The sequence below is a fragment of the Catharus ustulatus genome, chromosome 3 (assembly GCF_009819885.2).
Source record: "Catharus ustulatus isolate bCatUst1 chromosome 3, bCatUst1.pri.v2, whole genome shotgun sequence".
Taxonomy (NCBI): Eukaryota; Metazoa; Chordata; class Aves; order Passeriformes; family Turdidae; genus Catharus; species Catharus ustulatus.
Window position 1 is genome coordinate 19275758 of NC_046223.1, and position 21382 is coordinate 19297139.

The following is a 21382-nucleotide window of genomic DNA, read 5'->3' on the forward strand; positions in this document are numbered from 1 at the left end:
TTTCTCATTTCTATCACCTGTACTTAAAATGTAATAGTTAATCTAGTGATTCTAGAATTTCTGTGTTGCTAGTTTTTCAGTTAACTAAAACTACCTTCTAAAATTACATTTTAGTTCAGGATGTAAATTCACAGAAACTGTTTATGTTTGAAAAGACCTAATGAGCGACTTTTAATGCCTCCTTAAAAATGAGAGCTGAGAAAGTTGGTTATGCAAGCTAAAACCATTACTTGGCTGTGTTATGGAAATACAAAAACCTTCAACACAGGTAATGAGTGCTTGAAGGGATTAGGTTTCAGTCTGAAATGCAGCTAATACAGAATGTGGTACAGAATTGTTATTAGCTCTGATGCAGGGTAACAAAATGAATCAAAACTTTCCAGAGGGAGTATGCTTGTTTGGCTATCAAATAATGGGATTGGCACTGTTGTTGCCTTCTTGTATGCCTCAGTTTCCCTGCTGTAAAGTAGGAAACTGCTTGCTTGTGTCACGACTTCCTGGTCATGAAGTGCTTTGAAGCTGAAGAATACTGTGTGAGTAGGTGCCAGGGTTTGTATGGTATAGTGCATGCTGTGCAGGAAGCCTCCATGGAGTTAGGAAAGCAGACAATAGTGAAAACCAGGGTTGTTATTGTTTTAATATATTCTGTACTTGATTATATTTTGTAAGGGACTGAGTTTTGCTGATTGTTGCCCGTTGCTGACATTTTATGATTGGAATAAATGTGGGGAGGGGGGAAATCCAAGTAGTTTCAGGAGTTAATTAAGTGTATTTTAATTTACATCATGCCCCATATAATAGAGTTTTCTGAATATTTGAATCCTGAACACTTGAATGCTATTAGTGTATTAGAAAGTGTCTAATTTAGCACCTTTTTAATAACTAAGATGTGTGACATCAGGTTTATAATAACTAAGGAGTAAGAGAAGTCTACTCCTTGCAGAAACACCATCAAAGCTGAAAAGTAAATTGCATTTCTATTTCCCCCCCCTTAATCAATAATTGAGGCCTTCTGATCTAAGGAAAAGAGTGATACAAGGCCTTTGATGTGAAACGATATCTGTTGGATGGATGTGAATTATAAGATGTGTGTTTGCTCAGGTTCATTTTTGGAAGTGATTTCTCCTGGGTTTGGTTTGTTTGTTTTGTTTTAACTTTGTTTTAAATTTTTGTTGTGTGGCAGCAACAAAACAGAGTGTGGTGATAGCCTAGCACTTTTACATAGCTGGCCATTCTTTAATATTTTACTTTTAGTTGAAAAAGTATTTGCAGATGCTGAGCCCTTTTGTATTTAATATTGGTGTAATTGTATGAAATAATCCTGTTGATGAGCTCAGCAGTGAATAGATCAGATTTGCAGGCAAATGTAAGGCTGTTTGGGATGATGAGAGATGGAGGATTATAAAATGGCCTGTGATTTGCTTTAATTGATGCCCTCTTCTGTCCTTCTGTTTGGTTGCTTTTCTTACTATGCTTCCTTCCTGTTCCTGGGTGTGTTACAATCCTTAGTGGCTGTAGTTGGAGTTCATTCATAAATAATATGAATTGAAGCAAAATGATATTTTGTGCTGAGGATGCTCAGAGTTGTACTTCTCACCAATGTGGATTTTTTTATATTTGTGACTGAAGTGGCAGGCTTTGAGACACGAGGTCCTTTATTTTCAGTACTCTGCTTTTCCATCCAGTTGTTTGCAAGTCAAACACTGCAGTCATTCCTTGCAAATGCTCTCCCTTGCTTTAGCTCGTGTGACCTTGGTCTTCTCTGTGATGCCCTTGGTGCAACCGATCGAACTGCCTCATTTGGTGGCTCCATAACTGCAAACTTCTATTTTCTAAGCTGGAGCAGAGTCAGCTGGAATCTGGGATGTGATTTTAAAAGGAACTGCTTCAGTAGTTACACAACACCCCTGGTTTCTCTCAAGTATGCCGAAGTACTGCAGTGCTTTTATATCTTAAAGCTTTTCAGTACCTATAGTGAGCACATCTTTGGGTTGGGAAAAGGGAGGGAAATAATTTAGTTTAGACTTTACTTAGGGATCTGAGTCCTGTTCGAAGAATGCTTGGTCTATGTGCAGGGCATTCCTAAACCTCAATCTTTGAAAGTCCAAAGGAAAAAACCCTCATCCAAGGCTATATGGAATTATCAGATGTTTTAGTATTTGCTTTCATGCTGTTTTTAAAAGAAGTACAAGGTCTGACTGAAATTTGTCGTCCTTTCATTTTTTTTATCACACCCTTCATTTATGCCTAGTTTGAAACTGCATTTTTTGCATGTAGGGATGTTTATTTATTTGTTTTTCCTCCTTTGAAATTTCTGGATGTTTGTATACAAATGTCTTAACATCTTCAGCTTCAGGGAGGAGCAAGAAACTGTTTTGTGCTAGGTGGATGTAAGGATTCCAGCTTCTGTGTCAGAAGAGTACTCATTTCCTTAGTTTCATATTGGCACAGAGCAATGACAGTGATATAAACTGGCAGGGTGGTTAAGGAATGTCACAGTGCAACCATTCCCAGGGGAAGCAGGAGTGAGTCCTTGGGACCCCAGTGTGAGGTGGTGCAAGCCACAGCAGCCACCAAGGGTGATGAGCAGCCACAGGAAGTGTTTGGTTCCCACTCTTTTGTGGGAAAAGGCATCTCTGTGATGGATGCTCTCTGGTCAGCTTGCCCTAGGCTCCAGTGTGCCCAGCAGGGTATCCCAGGAGCCTGGCAGGTGAGCAGGCAGTGGTGACAAGTGTGACACCATCCAGTGTGAGAGGAGCAGAACTACTTGGAGAATTGATCATCTCAGCATTGCCCCTGGGCCGAAGGGAAGCAGGATGAGATAACACCAGCATCAGAACCTGTTAGTTGCTTTAGACTCTAAGGACCTTAAGGTATGTTTTTTTAGGGAATTTGCAGTTTGCTTTTCCTTTCCTGGGTTCCTAGAATATGTGAGCTAGAGGTAATGCAGATACTCCCAAGTCCCAGAAATGGCCCCCACACAGGTTTGAGTGCTCTTGGCTTAATGTATTAGTAATTATCCTGAGCATTGTGGATAGAAATGGCAACTCGTGATCCTTCCTGTGTAGTTGTCTGTATTGCTAAATCCTGAGGATTAACAACTGGATATAGGCAGGCACACTGAAGAGTGAACAGCCATGCTAGGGTCAAATTAGGTCTGCTTTGTGTATAATGCCATGGTTTTATAATTTTCTCTTAATTCCCATCTGTGAGTTGATCTTTTAAATTAACAAATGTAATTGCAGGCACACAACCTGTGCCATTTAGTGGTGTTCTGAATACAAGGTTGTACAGCATTAAATGTGAAGGGTTGACATGTTTTACACACCTCCATAACCGTGATGTAAGTCTATTTGGAAACTTTTTTTATTTTATACTCTTCTGCCCCAGTAATTGTGATTAAGAGATATTCTTACCTGGCTGCTCCTGACATCCTTCACTCTCAGGGGAGTCAGAGACACTGCATCTGAAAGGTAGCGTGTTCTGTGACAAAAGATTAAAGCCAAGTGTCAGAGTTCCTGCTTGGAAAGCTTTGTCTCCTAATTTATTTAGGTCACTACCTCCTTGTGCTGCAGACAGCAGAACCGGTAGTGCCCACCTTCACTAACTAATAAGTGTGTGGTAAACTGAGCTTTCCTACCTCCACATTCTCTCTCCTAGTTTCCCTCCTTACAAGTGGCTTTTTGTTTGGTTTTTCATGTTGATTTTTTGGGGTTTTTCTCCCCTCTCATAAAGTGACAAGGAAATGGTTGAAAGAGTGCAGCCATCAGGCAGTTCTGAGCACACTTTCAGCAGGCTTTTTTCTCTGTGAATATTTCTAGAAAGTGTTCAGGAATTTATCAGAAACCCTTGTCTTGGGGAGCTGGGCAAAACGAGTGGTCAGAAATTCTGTGCTTTTGGTGCAGTGCCAGGGCCCAAAAAACACTGTAAGTGTTTGTACTGCCATGAGTGGGCCAAATGCTTGCACTCTGTGTAACAAGATGTGCAGTCTGGAGTGTTTTTGTCAAAGCTTTTGAAAGAGTAAAGGCAGCCTCTCACATGGGGTGAAGGGGATCTTGGCACTCAAAAGAGCCCTGGAAAGGCTTTGGAGACATGAGGAATGTGCATGTGCACGGTTGTATTACATGAGAGTCCCCGACAGAAGATTCATAAAGCTGTGAAACAGATGGGGCTAAATTTCACTTTGGAAAGGCATAAAAACCTCTTAATTCCATAGTATTTACACAAAATCACACAAATAGTGCATGTGGTAATGGTTTTGTTACTTTTTATTATTAATTTAAAGTTATTTATACCTCTCTCCCCTTGTTTGACCTCCTTTTCATCCTTTTTGACCTTTTGAGCTGTTGTTCCTAAGGGTGTATATCCTTTTCACCCTTTAGAAATGAGGACAGGCAAAGATTTTTGTATTTTCTTGAGAAAACACTTTTTTAATCTTATGAAAAATCCTGAACTGTATAGGTTGCTGTTGCTTGAAATGCTTAGTGGAGTAATTGCTTTCTGGGGATATTTGAGAGATCTTTGTGTTGCTGGCAGCCGTGGGACTAACAGCCAGTTGAGACTGAAGTGGAGAATTGGTCTTGAGAGAATTGACATTAATTTTTAGCTAGCAGCTAAACTTTGATAGCAGTTTAATATTAATAGCATGTAGTGAGATGGTGCTCAGAGGCAGTAATCATCAACGTTTTCTATCAAATATGGCAACTAATTTTTTAGAGTGCTCGTTTAGTAGTTGTGGCAGGAAAGACATGAGCAAGAACATCTGTGTGGTGTGTATAAACAGAAAAACCAAAGATCAGGGATCCTTCTCTAGCTGTGAAGAGGAAGCCAAGTAAAATATCCTTGGTTTCCCGAGAATGGGGTTTGGGGGTTGATCTTGTATTCAGGCTGAGACTAAGAGCACAGCAAATTGACTTGTGTTTCTAGGAACCTTTTGATGAAATATGTTACAGAAATGCAAATTGTTTCCACCTCACTTCCTATGTAGTAAGCTTTGGGGTTTTTTTATACCAGATGTATTTACCATTGCTTTTCACTCCTGCTGAACTCTAGTTGACTGTTTCTCCTGTGTCAAATGATGGCAGGATACATATGCACATAGTAAGGTGGGAGGAGTTCTGGCACATCACCTGAAGAGGGGAGGAGGGAACACCAGGTCCAGATTTAAAACCTGGTAGTCCTCCAGCAGTGAAATTTAGTTGAGTAGAGGATTACTTCTACAGTGTCTCTTGCTTATACCTTAAAGAAATTCAGTGTTGTTTAGAAAACTTTATCCACTGTAGCTAGGACCTTATCTGTGTGGGAAAGAATGTATTTAATGAATGTATTTACCTGTATTAACCAGGTAGTGACTCCAGGGTGTTGTGAAGTGACCGTGTGCTGTTGCCTTTGTTTTGCAGATGTTTCTGACCGTGTACCTCAGTAACAACGAGCAGCACTTCACTGAGGTGCCAGTCACCCCCGAGACAACCTGCAGAGATGTGGTGGAGCTGTGCAAGGAGCCTGGGGAGACAGAGTGCCACCTGGCTGAGGTGTGGTGTGGCTCAGGTAGGTCAGGCTGGTAGCTGGGCAATTACTGGGCGTTCCCTGCTCCTGAGAAGGTGACACATGGAGACCTGACAGATGTGATCCAGTCCCACAGAGTTTCTGCATTACCATTTCATTGGTTTCTTCATCAGACAGACTGCCTGATAACACACCTGCAAGAAGGCTCACACGTGCAAAACTGAGTGAAAAGCAAAAGGGAACTTGCACATGCAGATGTTCTTGTGTCTGTGCAACCCTTTTGTGACTAAGATGAGTCTGAGGGGTGTGAGAGATGTTTTTTTTTTTCTCTTCCTCCTCCTCCCCAGAGTGAGATCCCAGCAACCTTTATGGGGGTTTTGAAGTACTAAGTATTGTTAGTTCTGTGACTGGTTTAAAATAATTTCTGTAACCCCATGGCCATTTTCACTTGCAGTGCTAAAATAAAGCTTCCTTCTTCTGATGACACCTTCAGTGTTACAATTGCACTGAATGTGGATGGGAAGGAGTGTGTTAGCAGAAGTAGTGGGAGCTACCTGGTGTGAAGTGCTCTAAAGAAACTGGGTGACAGGGAAGATGGAGAAGCTACTTTCGATTGTCCTTTCAAACCTGTGGAAAAGGGGTTTGTGCGTGTGGATTGTAACTTTTTTTCCTTTTTCTATGCTCTTCTGGTCTTGGGAGTTCAAATCTCCCTGACTTGCTGTGTTCCACCAGAACTGGAGAATGTCAACAAATAAAACCTAAAATATTACTAATGTCTCATGCCTAAATGGGAAAGGGCTCTGAACTATCTCCTGTCACTGTGGTACTCATTAGATACTGGGAGCCATCCAGAGGAATAAGATAGGTGAATCCCAGACAGGATTTTGAGTAACAAAAAATAATTGTCTGAGCCAACCTTTTTGAGATGCTTCAACAAGATTGTGAGAGAGTCAGATAAGGGCTTGTATTTCTGTCTTCCTCTGCTGTTATCTCAGGCTCACATCTGCTAAAAGAAGTCTTTGCTGAGATGGATATTTGTTTAATGCTATGAAGTACCTGAGTTCTCTCTTGATATTTACATGCTTCTGACAGAGATGTAATGTTTCTGATATTTCTAAGTCTGAAAAAAGGAACACCTTTTTTCTTCTCCTTAGAATATAAATAAGCTTTACTTCATAAATGATAATAAAATAAAATCAACGATTCATAATGGAAAGCTATTTTCTAGGAATGTATTTTAATTGTACATCTTTGTCTGAATCAACACAATACTGAAGTCTACAGTGAAAGAGAAGTAAAATACAGGTTTAGGTAAAACTACTGAATTTATAGTTAGCCTTAGTGCCCACAGCCTGTTAAAGAGCACACGTGGTTGTGGTGAGGGACAGGGTTCTGTTGGTTCTGAAGTTGGAGCTGTGCTAGAGTAGGCAGCTCTTACTCCTCCTGTCCTCTAAGTTTTGCTTGAAATTTGGTGAATATTGGCAAAATTTCTTGACTTTCCTATTGTCAGAATTCTATTAGGCAGTTACCTTGTCTACTGTGCAAAGCAGTCAAAAGGAGTGCCATGTATAAAGATCACCTTTTTCTTTTCTCTAAGATACGGGGGGGAAAAATTGATTGTCCGTTCTTCTTGAGCTTTCCAATTGTACATTTGTTTGGTATTTGAAAATCTCCTTGACCTTCCTTTGAAGCCAGTGAGTGGTATTGGCAGAATCCTTGTGTAAAGGGCATCTCCCTTGATTATAGAGTTTCAGCTGAAGTATTGCTGAGCTGCTAGAAATCTGCCTCATAAGCCTGCTGTATAACCTTTAAGACAAAAATCTGCCAGCGGTACTGCTGATTTTTTTGTTTACTTTTTGCCTTTTTCTTGAATTAAGGTTTAGCAGATGAGGAATGTTTTTTGCTGTCTAGACAAGTAACTGCCAAGAGACAGCTTTTTCTGTAACAGTGACCTACTTGCTTATTCTGTAAAGCTAATCTCTTTTGACAGTGACTCCAGAAATTCTCCTTCCTAGATTGCTTGAGCACAGCTGTAGCAGTTTTCATTTAAAGAAACACTTCTGTGTTGAAAAGAGCTTTTCACATACTGAAAACATGTTAGCAGCTCCTTTCTTAATGCAACTGAAAACATTTATACTTAATGTTAACAATTTTTCCTGCTGAAAAAATTTTCATATTAAGGCAGTGACTTTTTGCAAGACTTTATTGAATATGCATGAACTAATATCTGATTTTTTTCTTCCTATTTTCCCCCTCCCCTTGCTTAAAAAAAATGAAAGGAAACCGCCAGCAAAAGCAATGTCAGGAAAAATGAAACTGGTGCAAAAATGGTGGTGTTTAATTTCATTCTTTGTCTGCTTGTCTTATTTCTCAGCCAGGAACAATATCCTTTGCTTGTCTGGCATCCAGCACAAATGGGTCCAACGTGATTTTGAGCCCCAGTGCTGTTGGAAGATACTGTGACCGTATCTTATGTAAATTCACTACTGTGATATATTGGCCACACTGTTGCCATCACATTTAAAGTAGGCAGAAAAAATGATGGTAAAATGTCTAGCATAACAAACAAAACTGCTTTTATGTAAAGATTTAGAGGCCAATAAGTAATTCTGGTTATATTCTGGCTGTGAGTGCCTGGCTGTGATGTATGTAAATTTTTAAGGAGTGTTAATACAGAAAGGGAGGAGTACTGGTAGATTTAGACTCACATTGGGTTTTTCTATTATCAAATGGCAGCAGGTAAGGCTTAAAAATTACTTACGTGACTGAATCCTGAGTTTGGGAATAAAAGCAGTGGAACTTGTGCATGTAACTTTTTCATCTCAGTTATTTGAAAGGAAATGACAAGTTCTTACTGGGCTCACTTTTCACTGTCTGATTTTATTTTTATTTTTTTTTTTACTTTGAGCTGTGAATCCAAAGTAGTTCAACTTTTCAATGTTTATCAGAAATAGGGCTTTCAAAATGCATCTTGTCTGAACTTCATGGAATTTGCTGTCCAAGACAATGAGCTGGATCTGTGTCTGACAGGAGCTGTGAGAGAACACTAGAAGTGACAGGAGCTGTGCTGGCACTGAGCTGAGGATCAGCTCACTGGGTACTGCCAGGAGCCTCTTCAGGGTGTTGAGTGCTCCTGCCTGAGCTTGAATGCAAGGGCTGCCATCCAGCGTTGAGAAGAATTCCTCTTCTCTCAGAGCTTATCTTTGCATCTCTCTTCATTCTCATTGGAATTATGAAGTAAATGAGTCCCTGTAGGAATCCTGGCAGCAGTGCCCTTGAGGAGAGGGGGTGGGAATGACTAAGGAATGAGTTTGGCTGAGGTGCCACAGAAGAGGGGTGAAAGGTACAACAGCACATTTCCTGCCCTGGTGAGTGGGTAAGGTGATTTGCAAAATGAGGGCACTAGAACCAAAAGCTCTGAATTCCGTGTTTGTTTTCCCTTGGGTTGTGGTGGTGCCTTAGGTTTTCCCTTCAGGGGTTGGCTTTTCCAGGGTTGATATTCAGAGGTGTTGGTTTAGTTTCAGACTCAAGAAGCCATGCAGTGGCTTCTTAAGGGAAAAGTGGAAATACCTTGGATGAGTGGAAGTGTTGTGTGCACTCACCACACTTGTGCACTAACAGGCGTCCAGATGAGAGATGGACAGATATTTTTGGTTTGGTGTGGGCCCAGGCAGTTGACTGTTTTTTTACCTTTTTAGAACGTCCCATAGGCGAAAATGAGAGGATCCTGGATCTTCTGCAGAGGTTTGGGATGCAGAGGAGCGAGGTGCGTTTCTTCCTCCGCCACGAGCGCGCTCCCTGCCGGGAAGCTGGTACGTGTTCATCTCAGCTGCCTTGTTTGTTCAGGTTCTGTTTCCTCCTTAAGGTTAAAGAAACAGCTATTGTGGGCTATTCATTAATGTTAAAAGACAAGTAGGCATTGCAGCCCTTTTCTGTCTGACCATTGGCTAATCTTTGTAAAGGCTTCAGCTTCCCTTGCCATATCTGGGAATAGTAAATCCAAATTGAAATTTCTGCAGGTTTTCTGTAGCTGGTTATCACCAAAGCATGCAAGGGCATACTGTGTTAAATGTATTTTCTCCAGAAAAATATCTTGATCTGTGGTGGTGATCTCTTCTTTTAAATACAGTAAACGAATGGTTGCCCAGTAATGTAGTCTGTGATTTGGGTGATTATTCACCTGGATAATACTTTAGAGTGATAAACTTATCATACTTGGCAAAGATAGAGTTCTTCAAAATTTCTCCTACACATTTATGTTAGTTTTAGGAATAGCATTAAATGAACTGCCTGGTCAAGTTCTCTGAGAATATAATTCTCATTGTAAATTTAAATGTGAAATCTGTAAAGGAAATTACTTTCAGCTTTTCAGAGTTTTCTGTGTATCCCACATTCATCTCTTCAATGGAGTCTTTGACTTTTGCCTTTAAACCAGTCTACCAAATTCTTCTTCCTCCTCTTTTTCTGTTTTTTTTTATCCTTGGTAATCTTCCTCAGTGTTGGAAATACTGCATTTGTTAAGTGGCACTGTACCCAGCATATTTTAAATAGCTGAGTGTATCCTGATATTTGAAATGCATACTGGTGATAGAATGAGTGCATGAAAAGCTAAAGTTGTGCCATTTCTACCTGCTGAGGATCTTACACAGCAATTTAGCTCTCAAAATGTATTTTACAAGTGCAGGGTGCTTGTGTTAGGAATATTGTCATTTTATTGGCCACAGCATTGCTAAGCAATGTATTTGAGCTCTGAGTCTCACAGAAACGTGATCTTGAAATAGGAATCAAAGGGGCAAGAAGGTAAAACAGGCATGGCTTTGTCCTCTAGTACACTTATGTTCTACAGGGAAATCACTGAGCTTGGTCTTGGGCTTCTGAGCATTATTTGCACATAATTTGATGGGAATAAAGTAGGGTTCTAGTTAAGCAGCATCTTTACTTGACACAATGACTGCCAGGAATAAGAAAAATACGTCCTTTTAAACTGTGTATAATGCACATTTAGTTGGGGCTGACTGCCTGTTTGCCACAGGATAAATACTGGAACAGCCTACTACTGGTTAAGCTGTTCTGTTGATTTGTATTCTTGAAAAGACCTATACTTTAAAATAAAAACTGACATTGAACAGCAATCTTTTCAGAAAAGCTGTTGTGTCATCACTTAAATCCATCATGGTAGTAAACACATAAGAACAGGTGTTCAGATTCTACACCATAACAATTGCTCTTATTCTCCTTTGGTACTGAATACTGTGTCTAAAAGGATAAGAAAGATCTTCTCTTACCTTACCATCTTTGACTGTTTCTATCTAGGGACTGGACAGAGGTCTCAAGATCCAGCCTTCAAAAGAAATGGTGTGAAAGTGCCTGGTGATCGAAGAATTGAGAATGGGGTAAGTGCTTGATGCAGTGGCTGGTTGGATTGGGTCTGACTGAGCTGGAGGTCATTTCCCCACAGCAGCCCTCCCAGTGCTGTGCTTTGCATTGGCAGCCAGAAAGGTGCTGATAACACTCCAGAGTTTTGGCTACTGCTAAGCAGGGCTGGCACAGCTTTAGCACGGTCTCAGTGTTCCCCCCACATCAAGGGGCTGGCAGTGGGCAAGGTCCTGGGAGGGGACACAGCTAGACCAGCTGACCCAGAGCAACCAAAGGCATATTCCATGGCATGTGGTGTCAGCTGAGACACAAGAGCCAAGGGAAGGAGGAGGAACAGGGGAACATGCCTGATTTTACATTTGCTTCCTGGAGCAGTTGTTCCCTGTGCTGAAGCCCTACTTCCTGGGAAGGTGCTCTCTGATAGGTAGAGAATAAACTAATTTTTGTCCTTGCTTGCTTGCACAAACTTCTTTACCTTTGCTTTAGTAAACTGCCTTTTCTCAGCCTAGGAGTCATGTTCCATCCTATTCTCTCTGCCCTGTCCTGCTGGGAAGGGGAGGGGTAGAGCAACTTGGTGGGCACCTGGCATCCAGCCCAGGTCAATCAACCACAGTCCTTTTTGGTCCCTGAACAGGGGTGAGGCAAAGGCAGATATATATATATATATATAATTTTGCATACCATAGTAAAAGTATCAAGCTCCTCTGTGGGACACAGAGCTTGTCAGCTGCACTGCTTATCTCTTCAGTTTGCTGAGTTTGGGAGCATATTAATATAAACAATGGCTCTGTGCTTTGCCCTCACACTGATGGCCTTGTTACGCTGGGGGAGCTGTCGTGTGGGGATGATGAGGGAATACACCTCCCTCTCCCTGCCTGAGATTGATGTGAATGCTTTTAAAATGCAGGCTCCCATGATCTTTGCTCATCCATCTATAAGCTGTTTAGTACTGTTAATAGTATTAACTAATACTGCTGGCACCCTGTGGGGTTTGTGGAATTCAGTGTCAGGAAGGAAACAAACGTTAGGTGATAAGATATTGAAACATGCTCTGAGGTATCCAGTTCCTGGGTGGCAGGTTGTATGGAAGGATTTGGGCAGGTGCCTGGGGTGGTTATCACCTCCCATTGCCTGGGACTTTGCACCTGAACAGGTAATCAAGCTGACATGCCAGGTGAAAGAAGAGTGCCTTGCCTACCCCAGTGAGAGCCAGCAGCCTCTCACCCTGTACTGGTGAGAGGTGTACTGACCTGTGAGCCTCAGTTCTGCTCTCAGAGCACTGTAGTTGAGGCAGGAACCCAAACTGTGTTTGAGGACACTATGGCCGAGACAGGGACTCAAACTGCCATAATTCCCCCAGTAGTGAAAAAGGAAAACTGGAAATGGATGAAGTAAGCTGCAGGTCCATATTATTGGTTAGAAATGGAGGAAGAATTAAGAAAGCAGGGGTCAGATAAAGAAGCCAGTCCTTTTAAAAGAAATTGCAAAGAGAGAGGGAAGTCAAACAGGAGACAAAGTTACTTGGTCCTTGACCTCATCAGAGCTTCAAGACTTGTGCAAAGACTACAGCTGCCAGCCATGTGAGCAGATTCCTGCCTGGCTGCTTCAATGCTGGGGTAATGGGGCTGACAGTCAGCACTTGGAAGGTCATGAAGCCCAACAGCTGGGATTCCTTGCTAGAGATCAAGAAATTGAAAGAGGAATCAGAAAACAGAGCAATTTGTAGTTTTTGGACATTGGGTTCTCTCAAGTATGAGGGCAAGGCATCCATTTAAGGAAGATCCTGTAAATTCCCAGGAAAGTGAACCACTGCACATGAAGATATTCAGTACTTGAGAGGATTAGCAGTGCTGGAAGTCATCTATAGTGATCTAAGAAGTGGCAATGTCCCTAAAGATCCAGAGGATGTCCCTTGTGCAGTGGCCATGTAGAGGAAGGTGGTTCAAAGTGCCCCTGCATCATATTGTAGTGTCTTAGTGGCACTGTATTGCCTGCCGATGGATATACCAGCTGTGGAGGTGGCATCCTTCTGGCTTTGAAATGTTGAAGAAACTGGGTACTTCCACATCCCTGAGGGCCTGCACCTCAGATTTTAGGGGCAGCCCAAGAGATGGCTCCTTTCCTGCCCCACTTGGAGGGAAGGGAAGCCCCAGGAACAGGCTGTATAATGAGTTCTGGTTGTTCCTGCTTGAGCAGGGAGATGAGGCAGTGGGATGGTGAACCCACCTCTGAGCTGGAAGCCTGTGTCTGTGAGCTGAGGGGGAAGAGAGCTGTTCAGAAAGGGCCACCCAAGAAGGCTGTCAGGGAAGGTGCCACAGAGAGACAGGAAGGCCATCAGTGATCTCCCAGACATAAAAGGGCTGAAATTGCTTCCTTTAACCATGGTGAGGGGACTTCTGGCATCTCAAAGGTGTGCCAGAATACTGTGACCAGGAACAGGAATAGACGGTCCCTGCCTTTGGCCAGGAGGGGGAAAGGGATGACTGGGCACCCTGGACTGTGTGGGTTTGATGGCCTGGCACATTTAGCAGATAACTGATGTGTGTTGGTGATGCCATCAAGGCACAGGAGTGCAGAGCCCATCTGGATCTCTGGAGTGACTGGGGGATGCCAGGAGTTCTCTGTTTTAGAGGCTGAGGTGAGTTTGACAGGGGACAAGTGGCAAAAGCACTGCATTGTGACTGGCTCAGAGGCCCCTGGTATCCGCAGCATCGACTACCTCAGGAGAGGATACTTCAAGGATCCTACAGCTACTGTGAATACAGAGGAGATCAGTTATCCACCCTGCCTGGCACAAAAAGACCCCTTCCTTGTGGGATTGCTGCAAGTTGAAGACCAGCAAGTGACAGTTGCTACCAGGGCAGTGCACTGGCAGCAGTATCACCAACTGAGACTCTGTAATTCCCATCCATGAACTAATTCATTGGCTGGAGAGCCAAGGAGTGCTCAGCAGGACCCACTCACCCTTTAACAGCCCCATATGGCCAGTGCAAAAGTCTCATGGGACCTTGAGAGACATGTTCTGTGGTGACATGGTACCTTGGAGAGAATTGAAATAGAAAGTGGGACTAATTTTTGAAATAACCTCATAAACGCTTGGGGGAAAGCAAAATGGCATTGAGTGAATATATCATGATATTTAGCACCCACAAGCCTCTGGAGGAATTACCATTATTGTGAAAATGGAGGCTTCCCTACTTTGGAGATACTGGTGCAAATCATACAGTGGAAAAAACCTAAGAGGCTGTTTTGGTGAGATTGTTAATGACTGCTCTAAAATAGACAGAAAGCCTCTAGCAATTACCATCCTGACTTTCAGTTTTCAGGATGTCACCAGGATCTGTTGGCTGCCTTAGCTGTGCTTGTACAGGTGATCTCAGAGCAGCAAATGCACCATACTTGCCCTTCTCTACTCATCAGAATTCTTTTCTCATATTACATCAGTTTGGGGTTTTTTTCACTTGCAGTTTTGTCAGAGATCCCCAATTCCAGATTTCAAGTTGATACCGGTTACTGTTTCAGCATTGAATCCATTGTCTGCCGCTCTTGCTCCATAATTACAGGTATAAAGTTAAATCTAGATTCAGGAAATATCTGAACAGACAACCAATAACAGTGCTGTCTTTGAGAGTGGTATTTTCCCTCCATATTTCTATTTTATTCAGCTTTCGTGGAAGTGCTTCAAATTTTAGTGGTATGCCTATGAGCGCAGATCCATTCTGTCACATGCTGAGCATTCTGGGATCACTCAGTCAAAGCTGATTCATGCTGAACTGAATTATAAAGGACTCTGAAATGCCTCTTCAAAATGCTGTTGGGATTTTGATAGAAACATTAATGTTCCAATTTTGTGTGAGCTGTTGGATTGGGCTACAAGTGCATATGAGCTTACAGTTTTTTATTCCTTTACCATGAGAAGATGCTGTGTCTCTCTAATTATTTTATTGGGTTTTCAGTTGTTATTTTTGAATTGTTGTTGCTTTTATCATACTTTTCTGCAGTAGCTCTATTAAGTGCTAGCCGAATTAAAAATTCTAGACTTAGCATGCTTTGGGTTTTCTTTGATAGGTAAGTGCACCAAGGATGGATATGACACTGGCTGAGCTTCAGGAAATGGCATCACGCCAACAGCAACAAATTGAGGCTCAACAACAAATGCTAGCTAACAAGGTGAGTTTGGAATTAGATTGTTTACAGCCAGAAACAAAAAGGTAATAAGAGTCATGTGAAGTGCAAGGAGGATTGGGGAATTGGGGTTTTTTCACTCCTAAACAGAGGTCTTCTTTTCTTTGGCTGCCTGTTTTTAAATTTGAAAGTCAATGCATGTAAATATCCAGTTGTAAAGCATATAAATAATGCCAATAATAGAAGTCACTATTTAGCTTACTAGAAGGATAGAGCACATAACATTAATACATTGTCATTCATCCTGGTGGCTCTGTCAGCTCTGTTTGTGCTCCATGTAATGACCAGCAATTCACCAGTTTGATCACTGAACAATGCTTTTGTCTCTGCTGTCCTGTCATGCTACCTTGCCTTCTCTTGATAAGAGTTCAGCGTGCCTGGTTTTCTGGGGCAGCTGGCTGGAAGAGATGTCTTGTATTGATAAAAGTAACCTAGGACTGTGATTTATAAAATGCTTGCAGAACAATAACAGAAAAGCCAATGGAAGCACACAGGGTGCTCTTGAATAGTGTAGGGGGAAAAATGCTCTGAATGCATCTGCAGAATGATGGCACAGAGTTCATGTTTTGCTTGTGTGTTGTTGGTACACCTTACTCTTGAAAATGTAACAGAAAATGCTGCTTTTGGCAGGCAATTGTAAAATGTGAGGCTGTCCTGAAGAGGGCTCATCTGTCTGGGTGGGTGTTCCCATGCATTTCAGAATGTGCTTTGCTGGGGAAGAAGGCTGCTCTGAGGATCTGCTCTCAGTACTTTTCCTGTGTCACACACCCTATCGCCCTCTCCCTTTGGGATCAGCTGTGTATGTCTCTGTGTTCACTGCCTTGTTCAGTTCCCTTGGCCCTCAATAATTGTATCTCAGGGAAATGCTGGAAGCCATGGCTTTCTTATAGTTCTGCAGCACCTGCTAAATGGTACTATGGTCTGTCAAAATAGCCAAAAAATCTTTTTCTGCTGTGGTAAGAGTAGGTGCAACTATGATGCAGGAAATTGGTCAATCAGCCAGTGAGAGGTTTCACCAGAAATGTAGCAGCACAATTAATACCTATAGTGCCTTGTTTAATTGGCCAAAGAATGCTACCCTCTTCTCAGTTGCAGCTGAATGTGTTTATATATGATAAACATTGCACCCTGGTCTTATAAATAACAATGTAGTCATAAGAAACAGGAAAGCTATTTTTACTGTAAATGGAGTTGTACAGGATTTAAAAACATAAAAATATGAGTTTGAGTCTGGATAACTACCCATTGGGTAGGTGTCTGCTGCCTGTGGTTTGAAGAAGAGTAGTCCTGTGGGTGTCCTGCTGGTAGGATTTTTCATTTCAGTGCCTACCTGGAACAAACCTGCTTTCGTAGGTGCCTCTTCAGAGTGACTTTCCATTGCCTCTTTCCTGCCTTCTGAAAATCAGATGTAGTGTTAAAAATAGATTCTGAGGGAGGAAAAATACACTTTGTTTTTAGACATGAGCTGTAATATCTCTTTTTTTGTGACACTTTCCTGTGTGGGAGTGACTCTAGTGCATGCACTGAGGGTGCTGCCTGGTCCTGGCTTGCTCCAGAAGGCAAGCTCACTTTTTTGCTCTGCCTTTTTATTCCAAGCGCACAAAAATCTGTTTTCTAAATTTGGCTGGTGACTTTTTTTTTCTTTTGTAGGTTTGGTGGTTTTTTTTTTTTTTTGAGGAAGTGTGGAGTTCTAATGTTAGTAAGCCGTGGTAGTCTTGGGTTTTAGTGGGTGTTTGAAAAAGTCTTATTAGTTCTACTCCCCTGGAGCAACCTGTCATCTCCAGAGCTGGAAGCCATATATGATGGGCCAGTGATTTAGTGGAATTATTTGTAGATGATCTAGTGGTCTCATGGATTCTTCTAGGTCTAAACTAGACATGTTTATGTACAAACTGATAAACTAATAACACATCATTTACTCTCTTGGAAAGGCAAAAGGATCCTCTCCACTAAGGTGATACCTGTTGTTTAAATGAGGGCCAAGTTACTGTAAAGGTTTTCCAGTGTCTTGCATTTTTATTATTATTTATTCTTATTGGTTATTATTAGTGGTGATCATTATCAGGAGACCAGCATGTTTTCAGAGTTTTGGTGTGCAGCCATCCTCCATCTCAAGGAGGTTTTGCCAGAACTAGTAAAAGTACAAATATTAAAGGAAAATACCAATAACTTATGGAATGCCTTCTAAAATAGAACATCTGATATTCTCCAGTGTGACTTAGTTGTTTAAAATGTGACATATGATAGAGATTTGAAAGCATAAGCAGCATGAAGAAGGTGGAGAGGAAATAGTCTTTAACTCTTGTAACTCAAGAGCTTAGTAGTCATTAGATCAAATTAGCAAATGTCTTGGAACATGAATGCTAAAGTTTTTCTTAGGCTTCAAAAATCTTTGTCTTGACTGCAGGAGCAGCGCCTGAAATTCCTGAAGCAGCAAGATCAGCGACAGCAACAGCAAGCTGCTGAGCAGGAGAAACTGAAGCGATTAAAGGAGATTGCTGAGAATCAAGAAGCCAAACTTAAGAAAGTGAGAGCATTGAAAGGTCATGTAGAGCAAAAAAGACTCAGCAATGGAAAGTTAGGTGAGTTGCTGCTTGGGGAAGGTAGCCTGGGATTTTTCATGAAATGCAGTTCTTGGAAGTCAAAAATTTCTGGTGATTTCAGTGATTCAGAGGAGTTTTTTTACAGCATTCCAGAAAATGTTAATCTTAACAATTTCACGTCTTGTATTTACCAGGAAAACTCATGACTGACCTAGAGCAAAATATATTTTCTTACTATATTTTAAAACATCCTGTAAGAGCACCCTGTATTTTGAGCCTAGCATGTCTGCTCTTAATTACAGTGTAGTTTTTTCCTTACTTGAATACCTTTGTGCACCACAGTAACTTTTTCCATCCTTATGTCAATACCCTACACATTTAGAGTGTTATTTTCTTGGCCTATAACAAAACTTAAATTACCTTTTATGCAAGAGGTAATTAATGGCCAATTTGGCTGCATATTTACTTTTAAATTAAGTGAATCTGACCAGTGTCTCAGTCGGAGAATCCCTTTTTCTGTTTGTTCTGTTGCACAAAACAAACATAAGTTTTAAGGCATGGAAGGATGGTCGATTAATACAAGATCTTGGAGTATGTGAATCTTGGAGTTTTCCTGTATCATCCCAGCAGGTCTAATTTTGGTGCTTGCTTGAATTCTTACTGATTCCTTAAACTTCATTCTACAATTGAACAGTTTCAGCAGTGGAGCAGCTGATGACAGATGTTTGTAATAGACCCTAAAATGCCCTCTGAGTCTTTGTTTAATATGACAACTTGGGTGTTTTGTCATTGAGTTCTTATGACCTAAATTCAGAGTTTTAAGTATCATGAATATGCTTTGTGGTTGAATGAGTGTCTCCCTGCTGAATTCAGCATTCAGTGAATTTAAGCTTCTCCAGATGAATTCAGTCTGGCATTGTGGTTTTTTTTGTTTCCATACTTCAGAAAGTTAAAAAAAAAAAACAAACTTTTTTCCTTCCCTGTCAGTGCTCTAAGCAGACTGAATTTCCATAACCATTCTGGTGAGCATGCATTTTCCAGAGCTCAGAGGAAGAGCTGGTGTGGCAGGGCAGTGGGTTTGGCTGGGCAGCCCTGCTCTGGAGGCTGGCAGGGCGCTCTGCCTCCTTAAGTGCTGCCTTGGAAGCAGCCCACGCTGGGCTGTGTCTCAGGGCTGCTGTGCCCTTCTCTGCAGTGGAGGAGATTGAACAGATGAACAGCCTGTTCCAGCAGAAGCAGCGCGAGCTGGTGCTGGCCGTGTCCAAAGTGGAGGAGCTCAGCAGGCAGCTGGAGATGCTGAAGAACGGCCGGATTGATGGCTACCATGACAACCAGTCGGCTGTAGCTGAGCTCGACCGCCTCTACAAGGAGCTGCAGGTACTGGGAGGCCAGCCCCTGACCCTCAGCTCGCTGGGCTCAAAGTTGGTTGGGGTGTTTCTCACTTTGTTGGAAAGAAATCCCACTGCTGCTCTTCCTGCCAGGGCTGTGTGGCAGCCTGCATGCTGAGGATGGAGGGTTGGTTGTGCAGGGTTCAAGGTAAAGAAAGGAAGGAGCACACGCTGTCTGTACCTTTCCTTTCTGCAAAATTTGGAGACTAACCAGAGTTTTCTCTGGAGGGAAAACATGACTTGACTTTTTAGAAGGCTTTTCTCTTTCCAAGGGTTTCCTGTTCTTGATCCTGCAAGTTGAATTTGTTTTTATTTTGGTTGTTTTCCCCTCCTCCCCCACTGCTTTGTGAATTTATTCAGTTGAGGAACAAACTGAACCAGGAGCAGAATGCCAAGCTGCAGCAACAGAGGGAGTGTTTGAACAAGCGCAACTTGGAGGTGGCAGTCATGGACAAGCGTGTTAATGAGCTGCGCGAGCGGCTCTGGAAGAAAAAGGCAGCTCTGCAGCAGAAAGAGAATGTACCAGTAAGTGTGGGCTATTTAATAACTAAAACATTAATTCTGGGGCTTGTCTGTACAGCCTGAAGTCAAAGCTTGCTTGAGGGGAAGGCTGTTGATGCTAGACTTGTTGTCTTTATCCATATGTAGGGGAAGTCTTGTATTATTAAAGTCCTTTCATGGTACGTTAGTGTTAACCTACTTACTCTTCACAGACAAGAAGTCTTCTGCTGTCGTGCAATTTTATTTTAGATTTTTTTTGTTTTGCTGTTACTACCTCAGCTTTATCATTCTCAGAACTTTTTCAAAAAAGCACTTTTGATACTGGAGTATAATTTGCTACGTGTTTTATCCTTTTTGACTTCTGTTTCAAACTCTGTGAATGGATAATGCAGAATAAAATTCTTTAAATTTTCTTTTTTTTTTTTTCCCAAGGTTTCTTCAGATGGGAATTCACCACAGCCAGTGGCTTCTGCTCCAAGTCGAGTGGCAGCAGTAGGTCCTTATATCCAGTCCTCTACTATGCCACGTATTGCTTCCAGACCTGAGCTTTTGGTGAAGCCAGCATTTTCAGATGGGACACAAGCTTTGCAGGTACCTGATGGGCCACTGAAAACGCAAACGCTGCCCAATATGAGAGCTGGGAACAGTTCACAAATTAAAACTCCTGCAGGTAATAGCTTACAATTAATATTTCTTGTCCAGACATGGTTTTTTTTTCTTACCTAATAGCTCTGTTTTGATGTTTTGTTTTTTTAAAGCAAAATATTATTTGAGATGTCAGTCTTGGTACTTGCAGGTTTTCCTGCACCAGCGAATGTATTTTATAAGCACTGAGGTTCTATGATTCAATGTTAAATATGAAGTGAATCTATTAGTGAGCACTTCGAGTTGTTATGCAATGTGGACTATCTATGAAGTAGTAATTAATTTTAAGTTCTCTTAAAAATGATTCAACAGTGTGTTGGAGTTTCTAGAGGCAATTTTAGTATATACCTGGTGCCTGGATTTAAAAACTGGCAATGCCAGGTTTTCTAGTTGTGCATTTTGGAAATGATGCAAAAAGATGACAAATTTTACAAAGGAGGCAGTTGCTTGTAGCTCAGAAATAGCTGTAAAGTTACTGACATGTTGATGAGTGAGGCTTGGCCTCTCCTACTTGGAGAGTTAGAGATTTGTTGGCTTCTCTCTGTGGCTTTCTTCTATGAGAAAGAAAAGTCTAAAGAAACTTTTCAAGAGTTGCAAATATTTCTTCTGTGCTGGGAGAAGACTCTCTGTTTAGCTGGGAGAAAAGAGAAACACTGATATTCCCAAAAGCAAGAAATGGAGACTGAGCTTGTAGAACAGTTCTGTTTATTTTCTATCTCCCTTCCTGCATCTCTGATTCTGGCAGATACTGAAGTAACCATTGCATGAAAGCAGTTCCAAGTCTCTATTGCTGTATTGGAGAATGGAGGATTGTTTCTTATTTGATTTGCTGATTCCCAAACTACTGGAGTGGAATTTAAGCTCTAGACCACAAAAAACTTGAATTTTTGCAAGAGGAATGTGTGGTGGTTAGCTATTTGAACTAAAATATCACTTCTAATTTTTTAGCATTTGGACAAAAGGACTGCTTTTCCTAGAGAGTGTTCTTGGTACTTTGTCAGAATGAAACTTTCTTCTGCTGTTTATTATTATTACTCTTTGAATTTAACATTACTTAGGTTATTTAGAATTTAGTAGAGAGAATTTAGTGAAATACTTAATAGGAGTTTGCAAGCATTTTCTCAGTAGTTTTTGCAGGTCTGGATATCTACTCCAGTGAATGTAAAGATCAACTTTAATGCAGGCCCTATATGCACATTAAACACACAGATGAATTTTCTCCTGTTTTGAATATCCCTGGCA

The 21382-nt window shown here is 41.5% G+C and overlaps 1 protein-coding gene across 3 annotated transcripts in view; it reads left to right on the forward strand.

Annotated features, from left to right (window-relative positions):
• TP53BP2 (tumor protein p53 binding protein 2) overlaps positions 1-21382 on the forward strand; it is a 48934-nt gene that overhangs the window by 14036 nt on the left and 13516 nt on the right. For all 3 annotated transcript variants that reach the window (XM_033054298.2, XM_033054300.2, XM_033054301.2), the window contains exons 2-9: positions 5400-5547; positions 9204-9317; positions 10819-10898; positions 14950-15051; positions 17474-17648; positions 18802-18983; positions 19355-19519; positions 19928-20165. In XM_033054298.2, coding sequence (XP_032910189.1) covers positions 5400-5547; positions 9204-9317; positions 10819-10898; positions 14950-15051; positions 17474-17648; positions 18802-18983; positions 19355-19519; positions 19928-20165 — 1204 coding nt within the window. The remainder of the gene's footprint in view (positions 1-5399; positions 5548-9203; positions 9318-10818; positions 10899-14949; positions 15052-17473; positions 17649-18801; positions 18984-19354; positions 19520-19927; positions 20166-21382) is intronic.